At 55.5% G+C, this 23,224-nt stretch overlaps 1 protein-coding gene and 1 pseudogene across 2 annotated transcripts; one reads left to right on the top strand and one right to left on the bottom strand.

The window, feature by feature from the left end:
- LOC103294882 (mediator of RNA polymerase II transcription subunit 27-like) overlaps positions 1-2,093 on the bottom strand; it is a 66,358-nt pseudogene extending 64,265 nt beyond the window's left edge.
- Positions 2,094-12,102: 10,009 nt separating this feature from the next.
- Positions 12,103-21,810, top strand: ZC3H12A (zinc finger CCCH-type containing 12A). 2 transcript variants are annotated; one of them, XM_008151138.3, is made up of 6 exons: positions 12,103-12,186; positions 13,004-13,476; positions 17,807-17,946; positions 18,866-19,100; positions 19,965-20,071; positions 20,240-21,810. In XM_008151138.3, the coding sequence occupies exons 2-6, from the start codon at positions 13,082-13,084 to the stop codon at positions 21,094-21,096; spliced, it is 1,734 nt and encodes a 577-aa protein (XP_008149360.2). In that variant the 5' UTR covers positions 12,103-12,186; positions 13,004-13,081; the 3' UTR covers positions 21,097-21,810. The 2 variants fall into 2 exon arrangements, with proteins under 2 accessions (XP_008149360.2, XP_028015823.2); XM_028160022.2 differs by lacking the exons at positions 12,103-12,186; positions 13,004-13,476; positions 17,807-17,946 and having other exon boundaries at positions 19,045-19,100; positions 19,925-20,071.
- Positions 21,811-23,224: the final 1,414 nt, after the last annotated feature.

The raw sequence follows: 23,224 nt of genomic DNA on the forward strand, positions 1-23,224 counted from the left end.
GATCATAATCCCCATCATGCAGTGCACCCCTGTACAGCAGCACAAATCAACCCTGTGGCTACTGAGAAGATGGAGGAACCACAGAAGGCTTTGGACAGGGGAGGGGAGGCTTCAGAGCTGAGGTCACATAGATTGTGAAGCCAGAATCTAATGCATACAGCCCCCATCTCTCTTAGGTTGGCCTCTCTTTTGGAGGCTCTGGCAACAGAAACATCCTCAGTGTTCTCTGAGCTTCCTAACCTTGGTTTCCCCAAGGTTGGGGGAAAGGACCCATCAGCCAAGGACCACAATCACTTTCTTGGCCCCTACAACTCCAAGTCCTCTTTAAACACTCACGGTCAGATCATGGTCCTAATTGTTACTCCTTCCCTAATGGAGGCACAAGTGGCTAGCACAAGGTGCGAGCTAGAGGGGGCTGAACCCGAAGTGACATTCAGGACTTCTGGCCTCGGGAACCAGCTCTACCATCGCCTTTCTGTGGGACTTTCGGCAAATCTTGAAGCCTCTCGGGACTCTGCCTTCCTATTTGCAAAATGAGAGGATTATTGCCATTCTTTCTCTGCCTCTTGAAAAAACAGATAAGAGAGGAAAACATGCAGTGATTTCACAAGGAATGCATAGGCATTCAAGCATTCCTATTAGAATCACTCAACACGGAGAGCTAATGGGCCGAGTCACTAAGCCCTACTGAGCAGCTATAAAACCTCAAGTAAATCTCATGACCTTTTGAGCCTTAGCTTTACCATGTGCCAAACAGTAAAACTTGAACTAGATCAACAATTTGCTGACCTTTCATCACTAAGAGTCTGTTTTTACTCTTTCCAAACCATTCCCACAGACCTCATATTCTGCAAGATTTTATCCCCTAAGCTGTATTTAGGTAATTATGATATGCTTAATAATTATTAAGTAATTATTGTTCCCATTATAAAGGATATTTTTGGTTGTGACAGAATTTATGAACTGACAGAAAGTCTAGAACTGGGAGTAGTTTCAGGCAAGGCTTGATCCAGCAGCTATTACCAAGGCCCTACGTTCTGCAGTCTCTTGACTGCCTCCCCTGCTGTGTCACAAGGTGGCCTCCTGAAGCTCCGGGCACTCCTTGCTTTTCTCATGTGCGATTGGCAAGAAACAGAGAGCTTGCTTCCCAGTTGGTTCAAAGACAAGGCCCAGGAGGTGTCGTGGAAGGCTTCGAGGGTCCGGAAGTCCCTGCACGTGGCGGGGAGGCCGTGCTGCAGGCACCTCACGCAGCGCTGGCACGGGGCCTGGAACCGCTTTATGTAACTTCTCAGCCAGTCAGGAAGGACCGGACCACGACGTCCGGCATCTGGGGCAGCTGGTAGTGGAGCAGGGCCGTGCTTGGCACGGTCTGCCACCTTCTGGAACACCTGGAGTTGGCTTTGGACCGTATCCAGCTTGCCGTCTTCTGCGTGGACGTTTTCGTGGTACCCCTTTACTATCGTTCGGTCCATGAACAGGCTCCGCATGACGACAATCACGTTCAACACCTTGCCCGAGGTCAGCAGAAGCATCGCTGACGTTCCAATGGGTCTTGAGAACTGGATGGACACTTCAGGAAACATCCCATCAACGCGGCTGATCACGTCCTCGACACACTGAGGCGGCAGGACGAGAGCGGTGGGCTGCACCTTCGGCCGGCCTCTCGCAGACACTCCCATCTGGGTAGCAGCACGTTTCAATGACTGCTGATGCAGAAGCCCAGATGCCAGACCTGCGTGGCACTGCGACGTGTTGGACCATGTGTACGCTTGAAGGAGCTGGCTGCAGAGAGGAGTCTGTCCTGCCCAGGACCCAGGCTCAACAGGCCGCTGTTTTGGAGAGGACGGTTCTCAGACGGCTTGCCTAGCAAACTGCTCAGACGTTCCAGCTACGTGAGGTCCCGGTTGACCAAGGGCCAGCTGTCCTGGATGTGTGCGATGAAGGCCTCCAGGCCCTCCAGCGTCGCCTTGCTGCGCACGCCATCCTTCGGGCAGTCGAACACCCTGCTCACGTGGGAGCGCACGCCTGGATGGCGCCGATGGCCTGGGAAAGGGCCTCCAGGTTTTCAGCCCAACGCTCAGCACGCCCGCCATGTCCCCGCCGGGGCCACAGTCCAGACCTCGGCTCTTGTCTTCTTGAAAGCAGGATTTTGATCAAGAGACCAAGTGTAGAAGAGCAAGCAAGAAGTTACTGACCACAGCAAAACACACTCAGGACGGTGAAACAGGAAGGGCACAGAAGAAGCGACAGGAGCGCCTTGGCTGGGCTGCTTTGCTCGAGGGGAAGTCTTCATTTATGTCCTTGGGTGTGGCTGGCAAATGGCACTAATTGGATTTCGGCTACCTGTCTCCCTCAGTAGGGTGACTTAAGCTCTTTACCCTCTGGTTGGGGAGGAGAATCTTAAGTGTTTACTCTTTAAGTGTTCTTGGTTTAGGGAAGATAGGATTTACTAGGTAGCTGCAAACCAATGCTTACCTGTCTTAGTTTCCCTATTCCGCTTGTCCTGGAACGTTCCTAACTTCTTCTACTATCCTAGAACACATCTCTACCTGATTTGACTGAAAATTTTCAGTGGAAACAAAAAGTGATACTTTTGTTTTAAAATCTTCACATACTCTCATCTTTGTTTCCTTGGTACCATAGTTCAGTATTAATAAGATGGGCTTGCAGTTTAGTTTGATCATATAGGCCAGTGGTCGGCAAACTTCGGCTCTCGAGCCACATGCGGCTCTTTGGCCCCTTGAGTTTTTAGCAAAGGCCAGCTTAGGAGTACCCTAATTAAATTAATAACAATGTACCTACCTATATAGGTTAAGTTTAAAAAATTTTGGCTCTCAAAAGAAATTTCAATCGTTGTACTGTTGATATTTGGCTCTGTTGACTAATGAGTTTGCTGACCACTGATATAGGCAAAATCTTTTCTATTGTTCTCAGGTACAATTAAAAGATTAACACGTATTCACATAGAATGTTTGAAAAATTTAGAAAACCGCATAAAAGCAACAATTTCACATATCCCCACTACCTTTTCACGCTTTTTAGCCTTTTAAAAAATGCTATGCCAACGTATAGCTCTATAAATATATACACGCACCAACCGGGACTTAAAACGAAAGTGGGGCCATGGCCCATGTGCCTAGGTTGGTTGGGCATCATCCCACGCACCAGAAGGTTGCTAGTTCGATTCCTGTTCTCACTCGTTCGATTCCTGTTCACAGGTTTGGTCAGGTGCGTGTTGGAGGCAACCAATCTGTGTTCCTCTTACATCGATGTTTCTCTCTCTCTCTCTCTCTCTCTCTCTCTCTCTCTCTCTTCTCCCTCTCCCTCCCTCTCTCTCTCAAATCAATTTTTTTTTAAAAAACACATTTGAAAAAAAAGCTGGGATGATATTATACACTCTACCATTTACTGTTTTTAGTTAACAATAGAATTCCAAGTGGGTCTATAAGGAGGAATCACATTCTTTCAGTGGCTCTGTATTTCTGTGTAAATAAATGAGCATGTCATTTACATAACCATTGTCAAATATCACATTGATAGATGTTTACTTACATTGGTTTTATTTTTTAAATATATTTTTATTGATTTCAGAGAGGAAGGGAGAGAGAATGATGAGAGAGAATCATCAATCAGCTACCTAATGGGAACTGAGTCCAAAACCCAGGCATGTGCCCCGACTGGGAATCGAACCATGACCACCTGATTCATAGGTCAATGCTCAACCACTGAGCACACTGGCTGGGCATGTTTACATGGTTTTTACTTAAAAATATTTTTTTGGCAATGTTAAGCTATGCTACATGAATATTCTTGGTATATCTATGTGTCTATATTAGTATTTCTGTAAACATACATTTCTAGAAGTACAATTTCTGGGTTGAAAACTATACACATTTAAATTTTTCATAGCTATGACCCTAATATTCTCCAAAAAACGTGTTATCAATGAACACCCTTAGCATTAATGTGCCAAATAATTCATTTCCTCACATCCTTCTTGGGTCGGCAGTTAGACCGCCATGAGCAGAGCAAGGACGGTGCCCAGGTACAGAAGGTCCCCAGGGTGGAAAGCCCCGGGTGACTAGCAAAGGACAATTATATGGTGGGATCTCACCCTAGGGTGACCTTTTCTCCCCTAGCATACCCCTGGTCATACAGTTTGGACCCCCTGACCTTTCCTCCCTAAGGATAACATTTCGGCCTCAGCTGTATTTCAGCTCTAGGCCCAGAAAAGCAATCAAACCAGACCAGCGACCCCCATGGCTGCCCTCAGGACCAGCTGCACGGGATAATGACTCCTGCCCGGGCACCAACCATTCCGTGGAGACCTAGACCCTGAAAGGACACACATGGAAAGCTGCTGAGTATTCGATTAAGATCTCTCCCTGGGACCTCCCCTACAATCTCCACCCTCCTCCTGGGAGCATGCCTTCCCCTTCCCCTTCCCCTTTCCCTTTCCCTTTCCCTTCTCCCTCCCCCACCCTCAGGCCTGTTACCCTTACCTTCCTCACTCCCAAGCTCCTAGGTCCCTTCCTCTGCCTCTATAACTGCTTCCTAAGCTCACTTCTTCTACATACTGCTTCTTCTGCCTCTGTAATCTTACACAGACTAATAAATGTTCTTATAAAAAATAAAAAGAAGAAAGGAAGGACCCAGAATTGAGACTCAGATTAGCCTGACGGGGGTCATGTGCCTTTTTCCAACCAATTACTACAGCTGGGAAAATGCGATATTCTCATTTGCTTAAGCCAGTTAGGTGGCACCCTTAGAATGGGGTCATTTCTGACCAGATCACAAGGCTGGGAAATTCCCAGGACTGTTACGAAGGCGGAATGAGGCAAAGGGTGCTGTAGACACAACAAGTTTCCTACGGCATGTTTATTCGCCAGCGATAGCTCCAACAGCCTGTCAGAACTTCTGACCAGCATGTGAGCTGCCGAGTAGTGACTTCCAGGATCTTGTGAGCTGGTCACGATGACAACCCCATCTGTGGGTGGCCACCCTGCCCGCAGGAGCTGACTCAGCCCAGCAGGCAGCAAGCTCCTGACTGTGGTTAACCCTGGCCTAGTTCATCCATGTCTGGCTTATTTTTTAAGTTGATTTCAGAGAGGAAGGAAGAGGGAGAGATAGAAACATCATTGACGAAAGAGAATCATCGATCGGCTGCCTCCTGCACGGCCCCTACTGGGGATTGAGCCCACAACCCGGGCATGTGCCCTTGACCGGAATTGAACCCGGGACCGTGCAGTCCGCAGGCCGACACTCCATCCACTAAGCCAAACCGGCTAGGGCCGTGTCCGGCTTTTAGCTCTCCACGCCCACCTGACCTCACAGATGGCCCAGCTGGAGACTGGAGGTAGATCTCGAGCTCCCGAGTTCTTAGGCCTGTGACTGCCCTTTTCATGTACAACGAGACCTCCATGAGCTGGACTTGGAAAAGGGGATGCGACAGAGATGTCCACGGCAGAACATCCTTGGAACCACGCAGGCTCACCCGTGCCTTGACTCACCAAGCACCTGTGCCAGTCCTGTCCAGGGATGTGTCTGTACGGAACCAGTCAGGTGGGGGGACGGTGGTGCCCAGACCACTACAGTTCAGATGGGAACACAGTGAGGAGGCAGAAGTGGGGCCCTCGGACAAGGGCAGGCCCCTCCCAGGCCAGAGGGCAAGAATGTCCAGCCCAGCACGTGGAGCAGCAGGGCCACCCCAGCCCTAACCCAGGCTCTTGGCCCTAGGGAAGGCCAGGGCCTCTCTGGCGGCTCCCAGTAAACCACTGACGTTGTGTCCCCCAGTACAAATCAGGAAGTGTTCAGCCTCAAGGCTGGGACCCAACGCCTCTGCACACGCTCAGGGCTTCACAGCATTCCCTCTGAGCCCTTCTTGGCAGTGGCTCTGGAGTGGGGGGCGGGGCGGGGGCAGGGGACAGGGGACAGGGAGCAGGCAGCCTCACCCTTTTGCCTTCCTTCAGATCCCACCTCTTCCTGGATCTTCCAAACCAGGTGGGATTCACTGGATAGTGGTGGGGGGGGGGGGGCGCGGGGAGCAGATTGCCATGCCAGCACGTCCAAGGGTGAACCTGAGTGGGGGCGGTGAAGGATGGAGAAAAGACAGACAAGAGCATGAAAGCTGGGTCTCGGTGGGACGCTGTCCTCTCTGATGGAGAGCCTCTCTGATGGACAGCTAGCGACAAAGCCGCAGACCACACGCCGTGTCTTTATTTTATAGCCAGATGCCACGAGGCAAAGTTAAGGGCGTGGTCAAGATGTTTACAACATTCTCGTGGGCTTCAATCCTACTCAACTACATGCACCTGAACTCTATCAAGCCCCCATCACTCAGGCGCGTGGGGCCACGTGTTCGGACCATAGGTTCAAGCTTACAACTACAGCTGTTGGCTGTCATTGTGCTGGGAGGGCTCTGCCCGCCGAGCTGGGCCTTGCACGTGGCCACGAGAGGACTGTGCCCTCTCATTAGTCCGAGGCTTGAACCTGTCCACACACTGTGGCCGCTCTCCACAGGGGGGTGCACAGCGAAGCCAAAGGGAAAACGTCACTGCAGCCACGCTCCCCAACAGCCACCTGAGAGCTACCATTCCTCTGGTCGGGCAGCGCCTTTCTCAGGTGGGACAGTCAGGCGCCAGCGCTCTGAGCACCTGTGTCATCTGGTCCCGTGCCTGTGGCACGCAGGGCAGGAAGGCTTGGGTGGAGAAAGCCTGCTGGTCCCATTCTCAGCCTGGACTAAATTACCTGGCCACGTGGCCAGGGGCAAGTTCCTCTCCCGCTTTCAGGCTCCCCGGCAAATAAAACACAGGTGTGGGGCTCTCCCACCCTAACAGTGCACCATGTGAGCATTCAAGGTCCAGAAAAGAGGGAGCAGGGGGAGCTGAATTGAAACAGGGGAGGGGAGCAGGAGGGCCAGCGGGGCAGAGCCCCACAGACAAAAGGTCCCCAAGTTCAGACTTTGGACACTACCTCCAAATGATTCTACTTAGTCATTTCTATGTACCAACAGAAATGAACAAAGACATCTGGCCCTATTACCAAAACATACTCCCTGCGAGGCCCGTGAAATTACATTTTTAAATAAACTTTTAAATTTTGGAATTAACTGTAGATTTACACCGAGGCTGCAGAGATAGTACACACTGTTCCCAAATACTTCTAAGTTTCAGTTTCCCCTCATGTTACCTCACACCACGGTGCCACGTCGTCAAAACTAGAAATAGGCCCGGCCGGTGTGGCCCAGTGGTTGAGCGTCGACCTATGAACCAGGAGGTCACGGTCAGATTCCTGGTCAGGGCACAAGCCCGGGTTGCGGATAAAGGGTGTGCAGGAGGTCCTCTCGCTTCCTCTCTAAAATCAATTAAAAGTAGATAAACTAGAAATAAAAACAGCATTGGTACATCTCTGTCAACTAAAGTCCAGATGGCAGGTGAGTGGAGCCAGCTTTTCCCATCAATGCTCTCTCTGATCCAGGACCCAACCCAGGAAACCAGATTGCTTCCGGTCGGCGTGTCTCCCATCCTCTGGCCTGTGATTTCTGTCTCTCCGTGCTTTTCATGCCCCTTTCAGTTTTGAGAGTCCTGGTCAAGTATTTTCTAGAATGTCCTTCAACTGGGGTTTGTCTGATGGTTTCCTCTGGGGTTGTGGGTTTGGGGGAAGAATACGAGGGAAGGGAGGTGCCCTCTTTACCACATAATGTTGGGGGCACATGACATCCATTTCAAGGTGGTATCTGTCCGCTTTCTCCACTGCACAGTTACTCTGCGACGAGGGGCTAACGAAGCTGGGGGAGGGAGAATCCACAGAGACTGTTCGGAAGATCTGTCTCTTCTCCTGGCCCAGTTTGTTCTTTAGTCAATCACTTATTTCTACCGGAATGGACTCACAGACGTGTACTTTATGCTCATCCTCTGTTCTTTATTTTATTGCTCTCACTGTTGTTGCTTTGGCCATTGGAAGCTTTTGGCTCCTGGGTCCCTCAGACGTTCCCCCATCTTTTTGTGTTTTGAGCACTTCCCAACTCTGGTACCACAGTCCTTCCTGGCTCACCTGTCCCCTGCCCCTGCCCTAGAACCAGCCACTTCTCCAAGGAGGGAACATATTTAAAAACAAATCCACCAATCACCTTGTCAATAGTCTAAATATATTGCATTGCGGTTGAATATGTGATGAAAAGACTCAATTTGTTCAACTCCAGTTTAAAACACAGACCTTGATTTTCGTATCTCTATTGCGACATCTTAATTTTTTTTTTTTTTCATCCCACCCGAGGGTGTTTTCATTGATTTGAGAGAGAGAGGAAGAGTGAGAAGAGTGAGAAAGAAACATAGATCGGTTGTCCCCCGACCCAATGCGTCCTGACTGGGGATTGAACCCACAACCTAGGTATGTGCCCTGACTGGGAATCGAACCCGCAACCTTTTGGTGTGCAGAACGATGTTTTATCCAACTGAGCCAGCCGGCCAGATAGTACACACTGTTCCCAAATACTTCTCAGTTTCAGTTTCCCCTCATGTTACCTCACACCACGGTGCCACATCGTCAAAACTAGAAATAGGCCCGGCCGGTGTGGCTCAGTGGTTGAGCGTCGCCCTATGAACCAGGAGGTCACGGTTAGATTCCCGGTCAAGGCACATGCCCGTGACAAGTCTTCTATAAATACACCAGGAGCCTCAAAGCCTGAGAGGAGCCGGCCCTTTCCCCGTTCCCAGGCCGGGTTGAATTTAACCTCTGCAGTCACTCTGCCAAGGGTTGGGAGCAGCCTGCCTACCCTTCCCACAGAGGTGACCTAGTTCCTGCATCCACCCCAGTCTGAGCTGCCCGGTGGAGCTACCAAAGGCCAAGGTAATTCATTCCCGGGACCTTTCCCTCTCCAGCCTCCCCTCCCCAACCCTACTCAGGGGTGGCCGGTCCTGGAGCTCTGCAGACCTCACCCAGGCTGTCCAGGTGCAGGCAGGTGTCAGGAAAGCAGGAAAGTTCCAGGAAGGAAGTTGGCAAGCCCAGCCACTGCGTCATGCATGCAAGAGGCAGAGGGGGGTGTGGCAGGGCACCATGAGGTCCAGAGGGCTCCTGGGCATTGGGGCCAAGGTTTGCAAAATCCAGCTGTAAGTGAAGCAGGGGTTCCGTGGAAGAGGGTTCCCCGGAGCAGCCCTAAGTTCTGCAGAAGAGAGTGGGCTTCTCAGGAAAGAGCAGCCTTTATGCGCCGGAAGAGAGCTAGACTTCACTCACTCCGGGAGGGCACAAGCTGCGTGACTCATCGCCCGATCCTGCTGCTCCCTCTGGCACAGTGCTGGGCAGCATGGAGCCTGGGAGCATGGGTGGAGTCCCAGCCCAGTCCCGGCCCCAGAGGAGATCCCAAGCAGGCAATCACAATCCAGCACGTAGGGACACGGAGGGTGGGGGGAGCACAGACAAGGAAGCAACTCAGCATCTAAGGAGTCCGGGCCGGCCTCCCAGAGGAGGTGACATCATCAACAAGATGAATGGAATTGGCCGGGCAGCAGTGGGGTGAGGGGAAGGGGAACCCTCCTGGGCTGGGGAAGGAGCAGATGCAAAGGCACGGAAGTGTCTGCAAGGTGCTGGCACGGGGCCCGCCGCCTGGTAAGTGCTTTATACATGGGAGGCATTATCGCTGTGGCATTCTTGACTTATCATTATGATGATTAACCTGAACTCGTTACTTACTATTACTCCTATCTTAAAGCTAGGAATAAATGCCTAGCATCGCTAAGCTTGTCTCAGCTCTAAAAGGAACTGTTGGGAAGTCGGGGGGGGGGGGGGGGGGGGGTGGGGGGGGGGGGGGGTGCAGCATACAGTGCTCAGTGGGAGTGGCTGTGAGCATGTGATGAGGTTGCACTGTCCCTGGGGGGCCCAGAGGAGGGGAACAGCTCAGGACAGAACTAGAAATGCGGGTTCCCTCCCTGGGGTGGTCTGTGGCCTCCGGGAACATGAGGAGAGGGATGCCGAGGAGAGAGCTGTGAGATTTTCAGCTCAGCTTTCTGAATCTCTGAGAGTCCATTCCCTCAACCCTACCACTGCATTAAAACAGGCATGCTCTTTGTAACAGTAAAAAAAAAAAAAAAAAATCCTATAAACAGCAACTAATAACACATTAATGGATAAATAATCAGTGGTATATTCCACAATGGAATATTATTCAATAATAAATATAAAAAACAATGCTGCTCTGGCCAGGTAGGTCAGTTGGTTAGAGTGTCATCCAGATATGCCAATATTTCGGGTTGGATCCCCAATCAGGGCACATACAAGATTCAACCAATGAGTACATAAAGAAGTGGAACAAGAAATCTCTCTCTCCCTTCTTCTCTCTAAAATCAGTAAGTGAAAAAAAAAAAAAAATGTTCATGCTTCATGAAAAAGAAAGTCACATAATTATGGAGAATGATTCCACTTGCACAAAGTTTAAAAAAGCAAAACTAAACAATATATTATTTAGGGATTCATACAAAGATGATAAAACTTTAAACAGCAAAGAAATTGCCCTAGCTGGTTTGGCTCAGGGGATAGAGCATCGACCTGCGGACTCAAGGGTCCCAGGTTCGATTCCAGTCAAGGGCACATGCCCCCAACATGGAGGCAGCCAATCAATGATTCTCTTTCATCATTGATGTTTCTATCTCCCTCTCCCTTCCTCTCTGAAATCAATAAACATCAAAGGAATTATTAACACAATTAGAACAAAATTCAGGAAAGTGGCTGTTCAAGATGAGGGTACAAGGTTGTAATGGAGGCACACGGTGGGCCTCAAAGGTCCTGGCACAGGTCTGTACTTTAAGTTAGGTGATAGGTACATGGATGTTTTATTATTATTTCCCATTAAGTTGCACATGTATAGGGTAAATGGTGTCTTTTACAAGAAACTATATTTGGTTACAACACTAATAACACGTAACCTTACTACGATAAGGCAGAGAAACTGTAAGTAAAGTATTGGCTCACACAGGAAACTCACTATTGAGTGCTTGGCTCCCTGGGACTCAGTTTCCCCATCTGCAAAGTGAGCTGGTGGCCCTGCCATGGACTGGTCCCTCTAGCTTGTGGGTTCCGTGTTCCCTTTGTTCACACACACACACACACACACACACACACACTTGGAGGCAGGTTCCAGGCCTTACTCCACCAGAAGAGTCTCCCCTCTGCCCTAGGTCACTGGTGGTTTCAAAAGTGGCAAAGATGGCATCTGCTGCCCTGGAGTGGGAGCTCCGGGTCCCGGTTCCCAGTCTTTCCAGCCAGGACAGGAAGCCTTTTCTGAATTTCTAGGGTAAAGGGGGCATGATAACCTCTGTCTCCCTCAGCTAAGCCCAAGGGTAGACACTATAAAGTGCTGTGCTCCCTGTGGGATCAAGACTGGCTGACCTGGGAACCTAGAGCATCCTCTGGAGGCCGGGGTGGCCTCAGTTCGGAGCTGAGTGGGAGACAGCATTCCGTGAACATTCACCAGGTGCCTGGGGTCAGGGCGCCTCCGCTGCCGGCTTCTCCCCCTCGTCACCGTGGATCTGCGGGTTGCGCCTGCCTTTCTCTCCCGGCGCGGTCCCAGTTTCAGAAAACGCGTGCCCGGCCCTGAGCGGGGCCCCGCCTCTGTGTGCCTGCTCCTCACCGCGTACCTGTTGAGTGCTCCGGGCTTGATCACCGTGAATGGAGCGCGGAGCACACTCTGTGCCTGAGTCACTCCGTGCGTCCCCGGCTGCACCTTCCGCAGCGGGGCCGGACCTGCCGGGCGTCGGAGCGGACGTGGCTGCACCTGTCCTCCTTCTCGGACTCGGTGCGCGTACCTGCCCCAGCCCGCGCTCACCTTCCGCGCGCGGGCCGTGCACTCCCGCCCTCTCCGTCCCCCCGCCGCCGGGGCCAGGAGGCCCGCGGGCTGGGCGTGTCTCGGCGCCCCCAGCCCCAATTCCCGGCCGGGCGGGGAGCGGGCGGGGAGCGGGCGGGGAGCGCGCGGCCGCAGCGGCGGAGCCCGCGGCGGGGCGGGGGCGGGGCGGCGCGGGGCGGCGCGGGGCGGAGCAGGAAGGGGCGGTGGCCGACTAGCTCTTCGCCTACGGGGCTTCCGCGTCTGGGTCCTTAACTCAACCTGCCCGCCCACCGGCCGTATAAAGGCGCCACTGGCCTCGCCCCTGGGACTCGGACCCATGGAGACGCCGCCGGCCGCCCTGGGTACACGGCGGGGTGAGTTGGACGCGGTGGGGCCGGGGCGCGGGGCGCGGGGCGCGGACAGGGTTGGGGGCGGGAAGGGTTCCCCTGAACCAACCGCACCGGGAGGCACGTGGAGCTGGTCCCCTCCGGCCTCGAGGGTTCTCGGGACCCCCTCCAACTTAGCCCAAGTTGGGGGGATCTGGGGGAAGGGAGGCCAAGCTCCCGAGCGGGGAGCCTAGGGGAGCTCGGGGCCGGGACAGCCTCCGCGTCACCGAGCCCGGCAGCCAACCAGAGTTTTCCAGCAACTTTTCTTGCCGGTGGGTCTCCCCGGAAAGTTCTCCCCCAGCCAGTGAGTTCGGCCGCGGGCTCTGCGCCTCTTGGGCCTGGCTCCGAGCGTGGGGCAGGCGGGCGCGGGCGAAGGCCTCAGCGGGGAAGCCCCTGCCCCCCCACCCTCACCCCCCAGCTCCGTTCCAACCCTGGGTTTCCATCCGAGCGCCCCGCCCCGCAGCTGTGGGGGCGCGGCAAGGTCTTCTAAGGCCTCCCAGGACATCTGGGTCCCTTGGGTTGGTGTGGGGCTGAGCTTGGGGTAGGAGGTGGAGTCAGACTGTCTAGGTTCAAATACTTGCGACACCAGCCTACCAGCCGGATGACCTTGAGCCAGTGCTTAATGTCTGGGGCTCAGTTTCATCCTTGGGAATGATGATGACCCCTGGCTGGGGAGCTTTGAGAGGATTGCCAGATGTGTGCAGAGTGCCACCAAGTGTTGCCTCCTGGTGTTGGGTGGGGCGGGGCCGAAGGGGGGGTGGAAGAGAGCCATTCCCCATCCCTAACCCTGTGGTTTTCCTCCCAGGAGCTGTGACTGGTGCCTTCCACCAGTCTGATCTGTGAGTGGCTGGCGGAGAGGCCCACCCAGAAGCCAGCCCCCACCATGAGTCTGTGGGAACCTGAAGACAGCCACAGCTGCCAAGTTACCCCCAGGTCAGCCCAGGAGCCCCCCGCGGAGGAGGCCTCTGCTGCCGAGCTGCAGATGAAGGTGGACTTCTTCCGGAAGCTGGGCTACTCCCCCGCTGAGATCCACAGCGTCCTGCAGAAGCTGGGGGTCCACGCAGACACCAACACCGTGCTGGGCGAGCTGGTGAAGCATGGGTCCGCCGCCGAGCGGGAGCGCCAGGCCTCGCCGGACCCCTGTCCTCAGCTTCCTCTGGTCCCCCGGGGTGGGGGCACCCCCAAGGCTTCCACCCTGGAGCCCTCCTCCCTGGAGGAGGACAAGGAGGGCAGTGACCTGAGGCCCGTGGTCATCGACGGGAGCAATGTGGCCATGAGGTACGTGTCACTTTTGTGGCCGAGACGTGGCTGGGAATGGTGGCCCCGTGTCTGCATGTCGGGTAGCGGGGCCTTCGGGGAAGAGTTGGACTTCTTCTCACTTACTAGTCGAAAGGAAAGGAGAGCCCTTTATGGAGGCCCTACTGTGTGTCAGGAGGCTCCCATAATCCTCATGGCCTCTTGGAAGTGGATTTGCTAGGAAGGTTTTAGGGATGAGAACAGCGGCTCAAAGACCTGCTCGGGGTCACACTTACTGGGGGAGCAGTGGAGCACAGATTCGAACCTGGGTCCTCTGTCTGCAGAGCTCACCTTGTGCTCTTGGCCTTCCTGAGGCCTAGCGCTCGGTCCAAGTTCCTCTCGTGTGACTTGAGGCCGTCCCGAGGAAGGAATCAGACCGGCTGCAGTCACTCCGCCATCTCCTCTGTCATCAGGACTAAGCCATTACCCCCGGTGCTGGCTGGAAGGAGTCACTGCAGTACCTCGAGAGAGGAGCTGCTCAGGAAGAGACAGCAGCAGTTGATTATTCAGGGTCTGGGTTCCCAGGGAAGCAGGCCAGCTCCCGAGGCCTTTGTGACTGGGACCAAGGGTGATCTCGAGCTCCGGCTCTTTGTGGGGCCTGTGGGCCAGGTGACCCGAGGCTTTGGCTTCAGGTGAGCTGTGCTACTTGGGTCCATTCTGATTCAGCTAGAGCCACCTGGGCTGGACTGGGCTCTGGGGACTCCCTGGGGCCAGAGCCAGGACTCAACGCAGGTACTCCTTCCCCCCATACAGGCTTTAACAGGGAATGGGATGGGCTGGGGCCAGGGTTGCCTCTGGCCGAGCTTTCTTCCAGTCCCTCCAATGAGGAAAAGTACCTATGGGTGTGGACGGGGAGACCCCAGACATGGGTGGGCTACTGGCTGCTCTTAGGGACCTCCCAGGTGCACTGCCTGAGGCCTCCATGGTTGGTCCTGGCCCAGCTTAGCCATCTTTAGATCAGCCTTCCCACCTCTGAAATGGATAGAAGTTTGGGTAAAGCTGGCTCCCACCTGCCAGTGGCAGCTGGTCACAGCATGTGCTCTGAAAGTCAGAGATTCCCCTCTCAGGCTCCATCAGCCTGTGGCTGGATAGGTCTCTGATGATTAGACCTATCTGGAAGCATGGGCCGGAGTGCTGAGCCGGGAGCAGCCATGTGCTGTGTGTGTTTGTATCCTGGCAGAAGAAGGTGGGGCCTGGGAGGGAGGAGGGGCAGATCGTGGAGGGGTGGCTTGAGGAGCTGGCTGGAGGGGCAGAGCCACCGGGGGTTTCTGAGCTGAGGCCGTAGCCGGAGGGGAATTCCAGCCTCAGACTTCCTGTCTCAGCTGTTTCTGGGTTCCTGCCCTGCTGCCCCCTCCCCCACAGGGGCAGATGGGCCAGCCCACACGGTATGCAAATCGTGGGGAAATTCACCTCTGTTTCCTTCTAAGGGAATTTTTCTCTAGCTGGGCCCAGCCCTGGCAGATCTTTTCACCTGGGTAGCCTGGCTTGACCCAGCCCTCTGTCCCAGGGTGGGAGCCACCACCGAGTCTCTTACCAGGGTCTAGTTAGCCAGGCTGAGGGGCCCTGACCTTCTGGGCAAACAGGACTGCGGTGGGGGTGGGAGGGTATCTGGTTTTCCTGAGCCGACAGAGCTTCCTCCATTGCAGTGGGAGGGACTCCTGGCCTGGGAGGGCTGACTGTGATGCTCCGCTTCTGCCCAGGGTAAGGCTCTGACCACCTGCCCAGGGGCCATTCTGAAGACTAGGGCTTAGAGGTAAGAGACAGAACCTGAACCCATGTCTGGGGCCCCCGGATTGCCTTCCTGTCCCCAACAGCAAGATCTGAAGTTCATTAGGAGAAAAGGCTCCCAGACTTGAGTTTGTACCAAGTGTTAGGAGGGAGGGGCAGGCTGAGATCAGACTTGTCCCAGGTTTTGCACAAAGGCAGTACGCTGACCTGGAAGGCCTGGCATTCCATTAAGTCCCAGGGCTTGAAGATACTGGCCTAGGATGGGGCATATGCATGTACACACGTGTGTATAGGAGGAGGTAAGCGGGTGCACGTATAGACTGCATACCTGAGAGAGGAAGCCAAGCCAGGGATCACATCCCTGCAGTCCTGGGAAGACAGAGCCGAAGGCCCAGGGAAGGGAGGGAGGGGCTGGGGGAAGCAGAGCACCAGGTCCTGCCCTCCCAGCCTGGGAGTGCCCCCCGACAGCCAGCTTTAGTCCCCTCCCTGCCGTGGGCCAGGGAAGGCGTCTTGGGGGTGCTGGCCCCTCACATGGGACCTGATGGAGGAGAAGTGTGCCAGGTGCGTCATTTTTCCTGTCCCCAGCCTGCCCCTCCCTCCTAATACTTGGTACTAACTCAAGTTTGTGAGCTTTTTCTTTTTTTTTTAATATATTTTTATTGATCTCAGAGAGGAAGGGAGAGGGAGGGAGAAATAGAAACATCAATGAAGAGAGAGAATCATTGATTGGCTGCCTCCTGTATGCCCCCCTACTTGGGATTGAGCCTGCAACCCAGGCATGTGCCCTTGACCGGAATCAAACCCAGGACCCTTCAGTCCACAGGCCGACGCCCTGTCCACTGAGCCAAACTGGCGAGGGCTGGGAGCTTTTTCTCCTAATCAACTTCAGATCTTGCTGTCGGGGACAGGAACGCAATCCAGTGGCTCCAGGCATGGGTTCGGGTTCTGTCTCGTACCGGTAGCCAGGGCATCTTAGAGAAGTCTCAGAGCCTTGGTTTCCTTCACTGCAGCTAGCTTGGGAAAGGATGGAGCAAGGAGGTGTGGGATGCGCCTGGCCTCCGATAGGAGCTGGGTACCCGCTGATCCCCCTCCATCCCGACCGCCAGGGTTGGCACCTGTGTGAGCATCGACATGGTGCTTCTGAGCGCAGGCTCTGGGGTTGCACTCTGTTCCGCAATTGCTGCTGTGTGATGCTGCAACCACGTGTCCTCTGTGGACCACAGTTTTCTCATCTGGCTAAAGGGGAAAGGAGCCTTTAACGGTAGTACCTCCCGCAGAGGCGTGCTCATAGATCAGGGCCTGGTGCCGAGCGCGCTAGTAAATGTTAACTTTTATCATAAGCAGTTGGCGGATGCACCTGGCGGGGGAGCCCCACCTGGCAGGGATGAGCACTGCCTTCAGGCCGGACTTTGCCTCCCCTGCAATTTACAGAGACCTTCAGACCCGGGGGTCCCCGGCCTCACCGCCAGATAGCTTCTGTGCCCCCCAGCTGCCCTGCCTCCCCACCTTCTCTTGGGGCTCCAGCTCTCACCCCACCACCACCAAAAGCCACCCACAGGATGTGGTCGGCCATGGACTTGAGTCTTTTGTGTAACGCTTATTCTGTTTTATTTGCCAAATAGGAGTCTGAGTTGTTGACTGAGGGGTTAGTGGGAGGCCAGCAGTGTTGGGGAGAGATCCCCAGCTGGCCTCCTCCAGCCCCCAGCCTGGTCCGGAGCCCTTCCACCCCACCCAGCATTACCTGGGACCCCCCACCCCCCTACCCCCACACCCCCAGGAATCCAGCGAGACCCTCCACTTTGCTGGACTGTCTTTGGCCTCAAGCAAACAGGAAAGTGGTCCCACTGATATGGGCCCTTCTTAAGGAGGCTGCAGATGACCGGGCCCATTTTTCAGACAGAGAAACTGAGCCAGAGCAACCCAGCAGCACCTCAGGTCATGCCCTGCTGAGGGGGGGGGAAGAGAAGACAGGGCAATTCAGGCATTTTGGGGAATTGGCGGTCTTGAGAGGAAAAGCTGTGTGTCCTTTCACTTTCAAACTAAAAGGCTCCGCGGCAGCCTCCCACATCTGTGGCTGCCTGCCCTCCCGGGAAGGTGGGGATGTGGCTCCTTCCCCTTCACCCTCCTCAGCCCCAGCCCCTGAGGTTTAGTGCAAGACTGAACTTTAATCCAGAACAATCTGGTTTCTCTTCTGTTAGCGGGGCGGGTGCCTTCCCCACCCCCACCCCTGGATGAGGGAGGCTGGTGACTCAGTCTGCCTGTGTACATCTGTGTCCCCTGGTCCCAGCACCCTGGGTGGGGCAGGAACCAGAAGTCTCCAGCGCCTTTCCCCCACCCCCAGGTGTGTTGCAAGCAGCCTGACCCTCCCCCACATGGGGAGCGAGTGCTGCCAGATTCCTGGGCGTTTCCTCACTGTTGGGAGAGATGGGACCTCAGGGAAAGTCCCAGGTCTGGTCATCCTGGGCGCTGTGGGAACCAGCAGGGAATGCAGGCTTGGGCCCCAGCCTGAAAGGGGTGGGCTGAGCCAGGGCAGGGGCTGGAGTGGGACCACCTCCCTGCTGACCCCTCCAAGTCTCCCCCGCAGCCACGGGAACAAGGAGGTCTTCTCCTGCCGGGGCATCCTGCTGGCCGTGAACTGGTTTCTGGAGCGGGGCCACACCGACATCACAGTGTTCGTGCCATCCTGGAGAAAGGAGCAGCCCCGGCCCGATGTGCCCATCACCGGTGAGCGACCCCTCTGGAGGGGGGCGGGCTTGGCGCCCCAGGAGCCTGCTTCTCCCCAGAACGGACCCTGTGTGTGTGACCGTAGCCTCTGCCTCTGAGCACTGGGCACCTCCCTCCTCTAATGGTGGGGCGCTCTCTCCACACCCCCAGGGGCACGGGGCAGCAGAGTGTGGAGGCTGAGCCCGGGGGCTCTGGAATCCTGGCCCTGGCCCTCTGGCAACCTTGCTCAGAGCCACTTGCTCCTCATCTGAGACGGGTGTGGGGGGGGGGTGATCATCTCTCGGGGTTGTTGTGAGGATCGTATGCGTTAACGCATGCTGAGTGCTTACTTAGAAGGGTGCCTGGCACATAGTAAGTGCTCACACATGCTGGCTGCTAACCATTGTTCTTGCAACAAGAGCCCCTAACCTTTGAGAGGAAAAACCCGAGTTGATTTCCCTGTAAGTCTTGCGATCTGGGGAAGGCTGGCTGGGGCACCCGCTCTAGGAAAAATAGCCCCTTCAAATGGGCTCTTGTCCTGGCTACGCAGGAGACAGAGCCGAGACACGTCTCCTCGCACGCTGGGGCTCCTTCACGGCCCGCTATGGGACTGGCTGGGTGAGCCCCGGAGCCGAGCCCCTCTGGCATGAACAGGCTGATAGGCAGGAGGAGAGAAGGATAAGGCCCAGCTCTGTGCTCCGGAGCCTTTGCTGAGCGGACCTACAGGCCTGTTCTCAGATGTGCTGGATTTTTAGGCAGCAAACCGTGTGCAAGGCCCAGGTGAGGGGCTGAGGGTGACAGTGGCCTCAGCAGAGCCGTGGCCTCAGCAGAGCCGCGTCCATCCCTGGAGCTCCTGTGCCAGCCGCCAGGAGGTTAGGGGGCCCAGTGGCCTGGTTCTGGGTCCAGGCTGGGCTCTGACCTGTACCCCTGCCCCTCCCAGACCAGCACATCCTGCGGGAACTGGAGAAGAAGAAGATCCTGGTGTTCACACCGTCGCGGCGCGTGGGTGGCAAGCGAGTGGTGTGCTACGATGACCGCTTCATCGTGAAGCTGGCCTTCGAGTCTGACGGGGTGGTGGTTTCCAACGACACGTACCGGGACCTCCAGAGCGAGCGGCAGGAGTGGAAGCGCTTCATCGAGGAGCGGCTGCTCATGTATTCCTTCGTCAATGACAAGTACGTCCCGCCAGAGGGAGGGGCCTGTGCTGGGGGGAGCCGGGCGGCTTTGATGGGGAGATGGACACAGCACCGCATAAGAAGGGTCAGGCTGGGACCGGGCTGAGGCAGGGGCGTTTTGATTGGGAGGGCAGAGCTGTAGCATTTTTTTTTAAAACCTTTTTATTGATTTCAGAGAGGAAGCGGGGATGGGGGGTGGGGGGTGGGGGAGAGAGGTAGAAACATCAATGATGAGAGAATCATTGATCAGCTGCCTCCTGCCTCCTACTGGGGATTGAGCCCTTGACGGAAATCAAACCTGGGACCCTTCAGGCCTCAGGCTGATCCTCTATCCACTGAGCCAAACCGGCTAGGACAGTGGTCGGCAAACTCATTAGTCAACAGAGCCAAATATCAACAGTACAACGATTGAAATTTTTTTTGAGAGCCAAGTTTTTTAAACTTAACTTCTTCTAACGCCACTTCTTCAAAATAAACTCGCCCAGGCCGTGGTATTTTGTGGAAGAGCCACACCCAAGGGACCAAAGAGCCGCAGTTTGCCGACCACAGGGCTAGGGCTATAGCATTTTTTATTTTTTTTAATCCTCATTTGAGGATGTGGTCGGATGGTTCCAAGAGAGCCTCCGGGTTCCCAGCACTGAATCTCTGACCTGAGACCAGTGGTCGCAGCCTTAGGTTCAGATTTTCAGGTTGCCCACTGCCCTCTGGCCTCGGAGAGCGCCCAGCATGAGGGTTGCCCAGGGATGCCCTGCTAGACGGGCCCCAGTTTTAGGAGCTGCCCTCCTATCATTCCAGGTGAGGCTCACTGTCCAGCCCCCTCCCAGCACTGGGAAGTCCCCCTCATGTCTCCCACCTCTTCTGCAGGTTCATGCCCCCCGATGACCCCTTGGGCCGTCACGGGCCAAGCCTGGACAACTTCCTGCGTAAGAAGCCACTCACAGCCGATCACAGGAAGCAGCAATGCCCCTATGGTAAGAGACCCAGCTCCACCCTCCCTGGCCCTCCTCACTCCTTCCCCTTCCTCTCACCTGTCGGCCTGCACACAAGTTCTTCCTCATAGGGACCACCCAAACCCCAGTTTCTGTGACCCCCTTGGTCCTAGAGTTCCCCTGCTTAGAGTTCCCCTTCCTTCTCTCCAGGAAGAAAATGCACCTACGGGATCAAGTGCCGGTTCTTCCATCCGGAGCGGCCGAGCCGTCCCCAGCGCTCCGTGGCAGATGAGCTCCGTGCCAACGCCCTGCTCTCGCCCCCTAGGGCTCCCAGCAAGGACAAAAGTGGCCGGCGACCTTCTTCTCCATCTCAGCCTGGCTCTCTGCCCCCAGAGCGTAAGCAGTGTAGCCTGGAAGGGAAGAAACTGGGAGCCCAGGCACCCCCAGGGTCCCACCGAGAGGGTCTGACCCAGACCTTTGTCCCAGTGACCACAGGCAGGAGCCTCCCACCCAGTGGGGGCAGTGGCAGCAGCTTTGGGCCCACGGACTGGTTCCCACAGACCCTGGATTCCCTCCCGTACACCTCTCAGGACTGCCTGGACTCGGGCATCGGCTCCCTGGAGAGCCAGATGTCAGAACTGTGGGGGGGTCGAGGAGGGAGCCCTTATGCTGGCTACAACCCCTATGGGGCTGAGCTCCCAGCCACCCCGGCCTTCTCTCCAGCCTTCGGGCGGGCTGTGGGTGCTGGCCACTTCAGCGTCCCTGCCGACTACGCACCTCCACCAGCTGCCTTTCCACCTCGAGAGTACTGGTCTGAGCCATACCAGCTGCCCCAACCCACCCCAGTCCTGCAGGAGCCCCAGGGGCCCAGCCCAGGGGCTGACAGGGGCACATGGGGTGGGGCAGGCGGCCTGGCCAAGGAGCGAGCCAGTGTGTACACCAAGCTGTGTGGCGTCTTCCCCCCACGCCTGGTGGAGGCCGTGATGGGGCGCTTCCCACAGCTCCTGGACCCCCAGCAGCTGGCTGCCGAGATCCTCTCCTACAAGTCCCAGCATCTCAGTGACTAGGAAACCTCCCAGGGCGGTCCGGCTGGACTGCGGGCCGTCGAGCAGCCCGTTCTCAGCCCCACGGCCCCCCCTGGAGGCTGGAAAGAGGGAGGATTAAAGTAGGGAAGGCAACCCACAAACCAAAGATACTGTAGGATTGGTTCTGACCCACTCGGCACCTCTCGCCGTCTGCCTGAGTGGGTCAGAAGTGATCACCCTGTTGATGCACATTGTATCTCTTGTAGTTTAAGGAGACGCTGCCGGTAACGGCCGTCGGTCCGTGGCTAAAGCCCAAACCCTCCTTTCTCTCAGGGCGGGGAGGGAGGCCGGGGGAGCAGAGGCCTGGGCTGGGGGCCCTGTGCACGGCCCCCCGCCTCCACCCCGTCCCTGGGGTGCCAGTCTTGGCTGGCTAGTTGGGCACCGTGTGCCTGCCCTCCAAGGGCCCCTCCTCTAAGCCAATGAGGCCTCATCCGTGCTCTCTCGGGCATGAGGCTTCATGTTAGTAAGCAAGATGCTTCTTAATAACCCACCTTCTGTCCACTCAGTGCGCCTATCCCATCACCCCCGCCAGGGGCCAAGAGCCCTCTGCCCTGACCCTCTCCCCCTCCCCCTTCCTCTGCACTTGGAGTCATCTCACCCTTCCCCGCAGTCGGGGGGAGACATATGTAATGTTAATGTTTTAAGTGAAAAGTCCTTGCCTCCCTAACACATCAATAAAGTACAATGTGAGCCCTTTTAAGGGGTGATGGTCTTTGTTGTGCTTGCGGGTTGAGCTGGTCTTTGGGGGATGGAAGGTCAGAGGTGTGCACTCGGACCTGCCAAGCCGCACCAGGACTGCTCAGTCCCTTTGGGGCAGAGGAATCCTCTCTCTCTCTCTCTCTCTCTCTACCGCTGGGCCAGGCCTTGAGAGGAGGCCGTGGACAGGGGAGGGGTGGAGGGAGGGAGGAAGCAGAAGTAGAAAAAGCTTGTCCTGAAATTGTGGTGTGGGGAGGCGGTGGGAGTGGGGGGAGCTCTTCCCCTTTCAGGTCCTGTGACCAGAACTGAGGATGGGAAACCACCTGGCTGAGAAGTCGGCTTCCAGGAGAGCTGGGTGGAGGGGGTAGCGGGAGCCCTCGGCCTCTGGCCCCATCCTCCCAGAGATTGTGTCAGAGCAAAGAGCGGGGCAGGGGGCGCTGGGGCAGGAGCAGCTGGAGAGGCAAGGCCAGGGTAACCTCCAAGTGGGAGGGAACTGGCTCTGCCACCGACTGTGTCACCTGGGGCAAGTGGCTCCTCCTCTCTGGGTCTCAGTTGCCTCATCTATGAAGTGGGGATAATATGGTACCTGAAGGGTTGTAAGGAGTACGTGAGGTCATACGTGTTGGGAGCGTGTCCCAATGCCTGGCACATATTAAGTGCTCATTGAAGGGCCTCTGGTGTTGGTCTGGGTGGGCTGTGCTCACCTCCATCCACCATCTCCACCTTCTCATCTCCACCTTCTCATCTGCCCCTAGAAGGAAAGAGGCCAGGCAGGAGTATACATCTCTCTCTCTCTCTCCCTGTCTTTTGCAGATTAAAAAATGAGGTATAAATGTTAACTAAGTAAAAAGCTGGGCTGTCAGATGATCCCCAAACAGCACTATCAGCAGGGGAAAAGGAAAAAGTAGTCTTAATAATTACATCTTTGAACATGTCACCTAATTTGTGCTTATTGTTTGTGAAGCTTCTATGGTATCTATTTTTTTCTGCTAAGAAACTGCTCTGCCACAGAACAGCTGTGCAGCATGTTGGAGAAAATGCCACATTGGCAGTCTGCACACAGGGCCCCACCCGGTTCTTCACACCAAATGTTCTTTAGACGCCTGCACTGGAGGCAGGAATCCATGGACAATCCAGTGTGCTTGCCGAGGTACCCCAGGCCGGTCGCTCGGCCTTCTCGGGAAGTTTATCTGCACAAAGAAATGTCATTGCCTTATTTATATTTTAAAAAAATTTTTCCCAATCAAGAAGTGTACTCCAGGTTAAAAGGCTATTTATGGGCCTTTGTTTTTATGGGACAGGAAGCTAACATACTGGACCGTCCTGTTCGTTATCAGCCGCGGACAATGCCGAGTGACTGACTTGCCCAAGGTCCCACGGAGAGGAGTGGACTGGGGCAGGGCCTCAAGTTCAG

This window comes from Eptesicus fuscus, chromosome 9, assembly GCF_027574615.1.
Source record: "Eptesicus fuscus isolate TK198812 chromosome 9, DD_ASM_mEF_20220401, whole genome shotgun sequence".
NCBI lineage: Eukaryota > Metazoa > Chordata > Mammalia > Chiroptera > Vespertilionidae > Eptesicus > Eptesicus fuscus.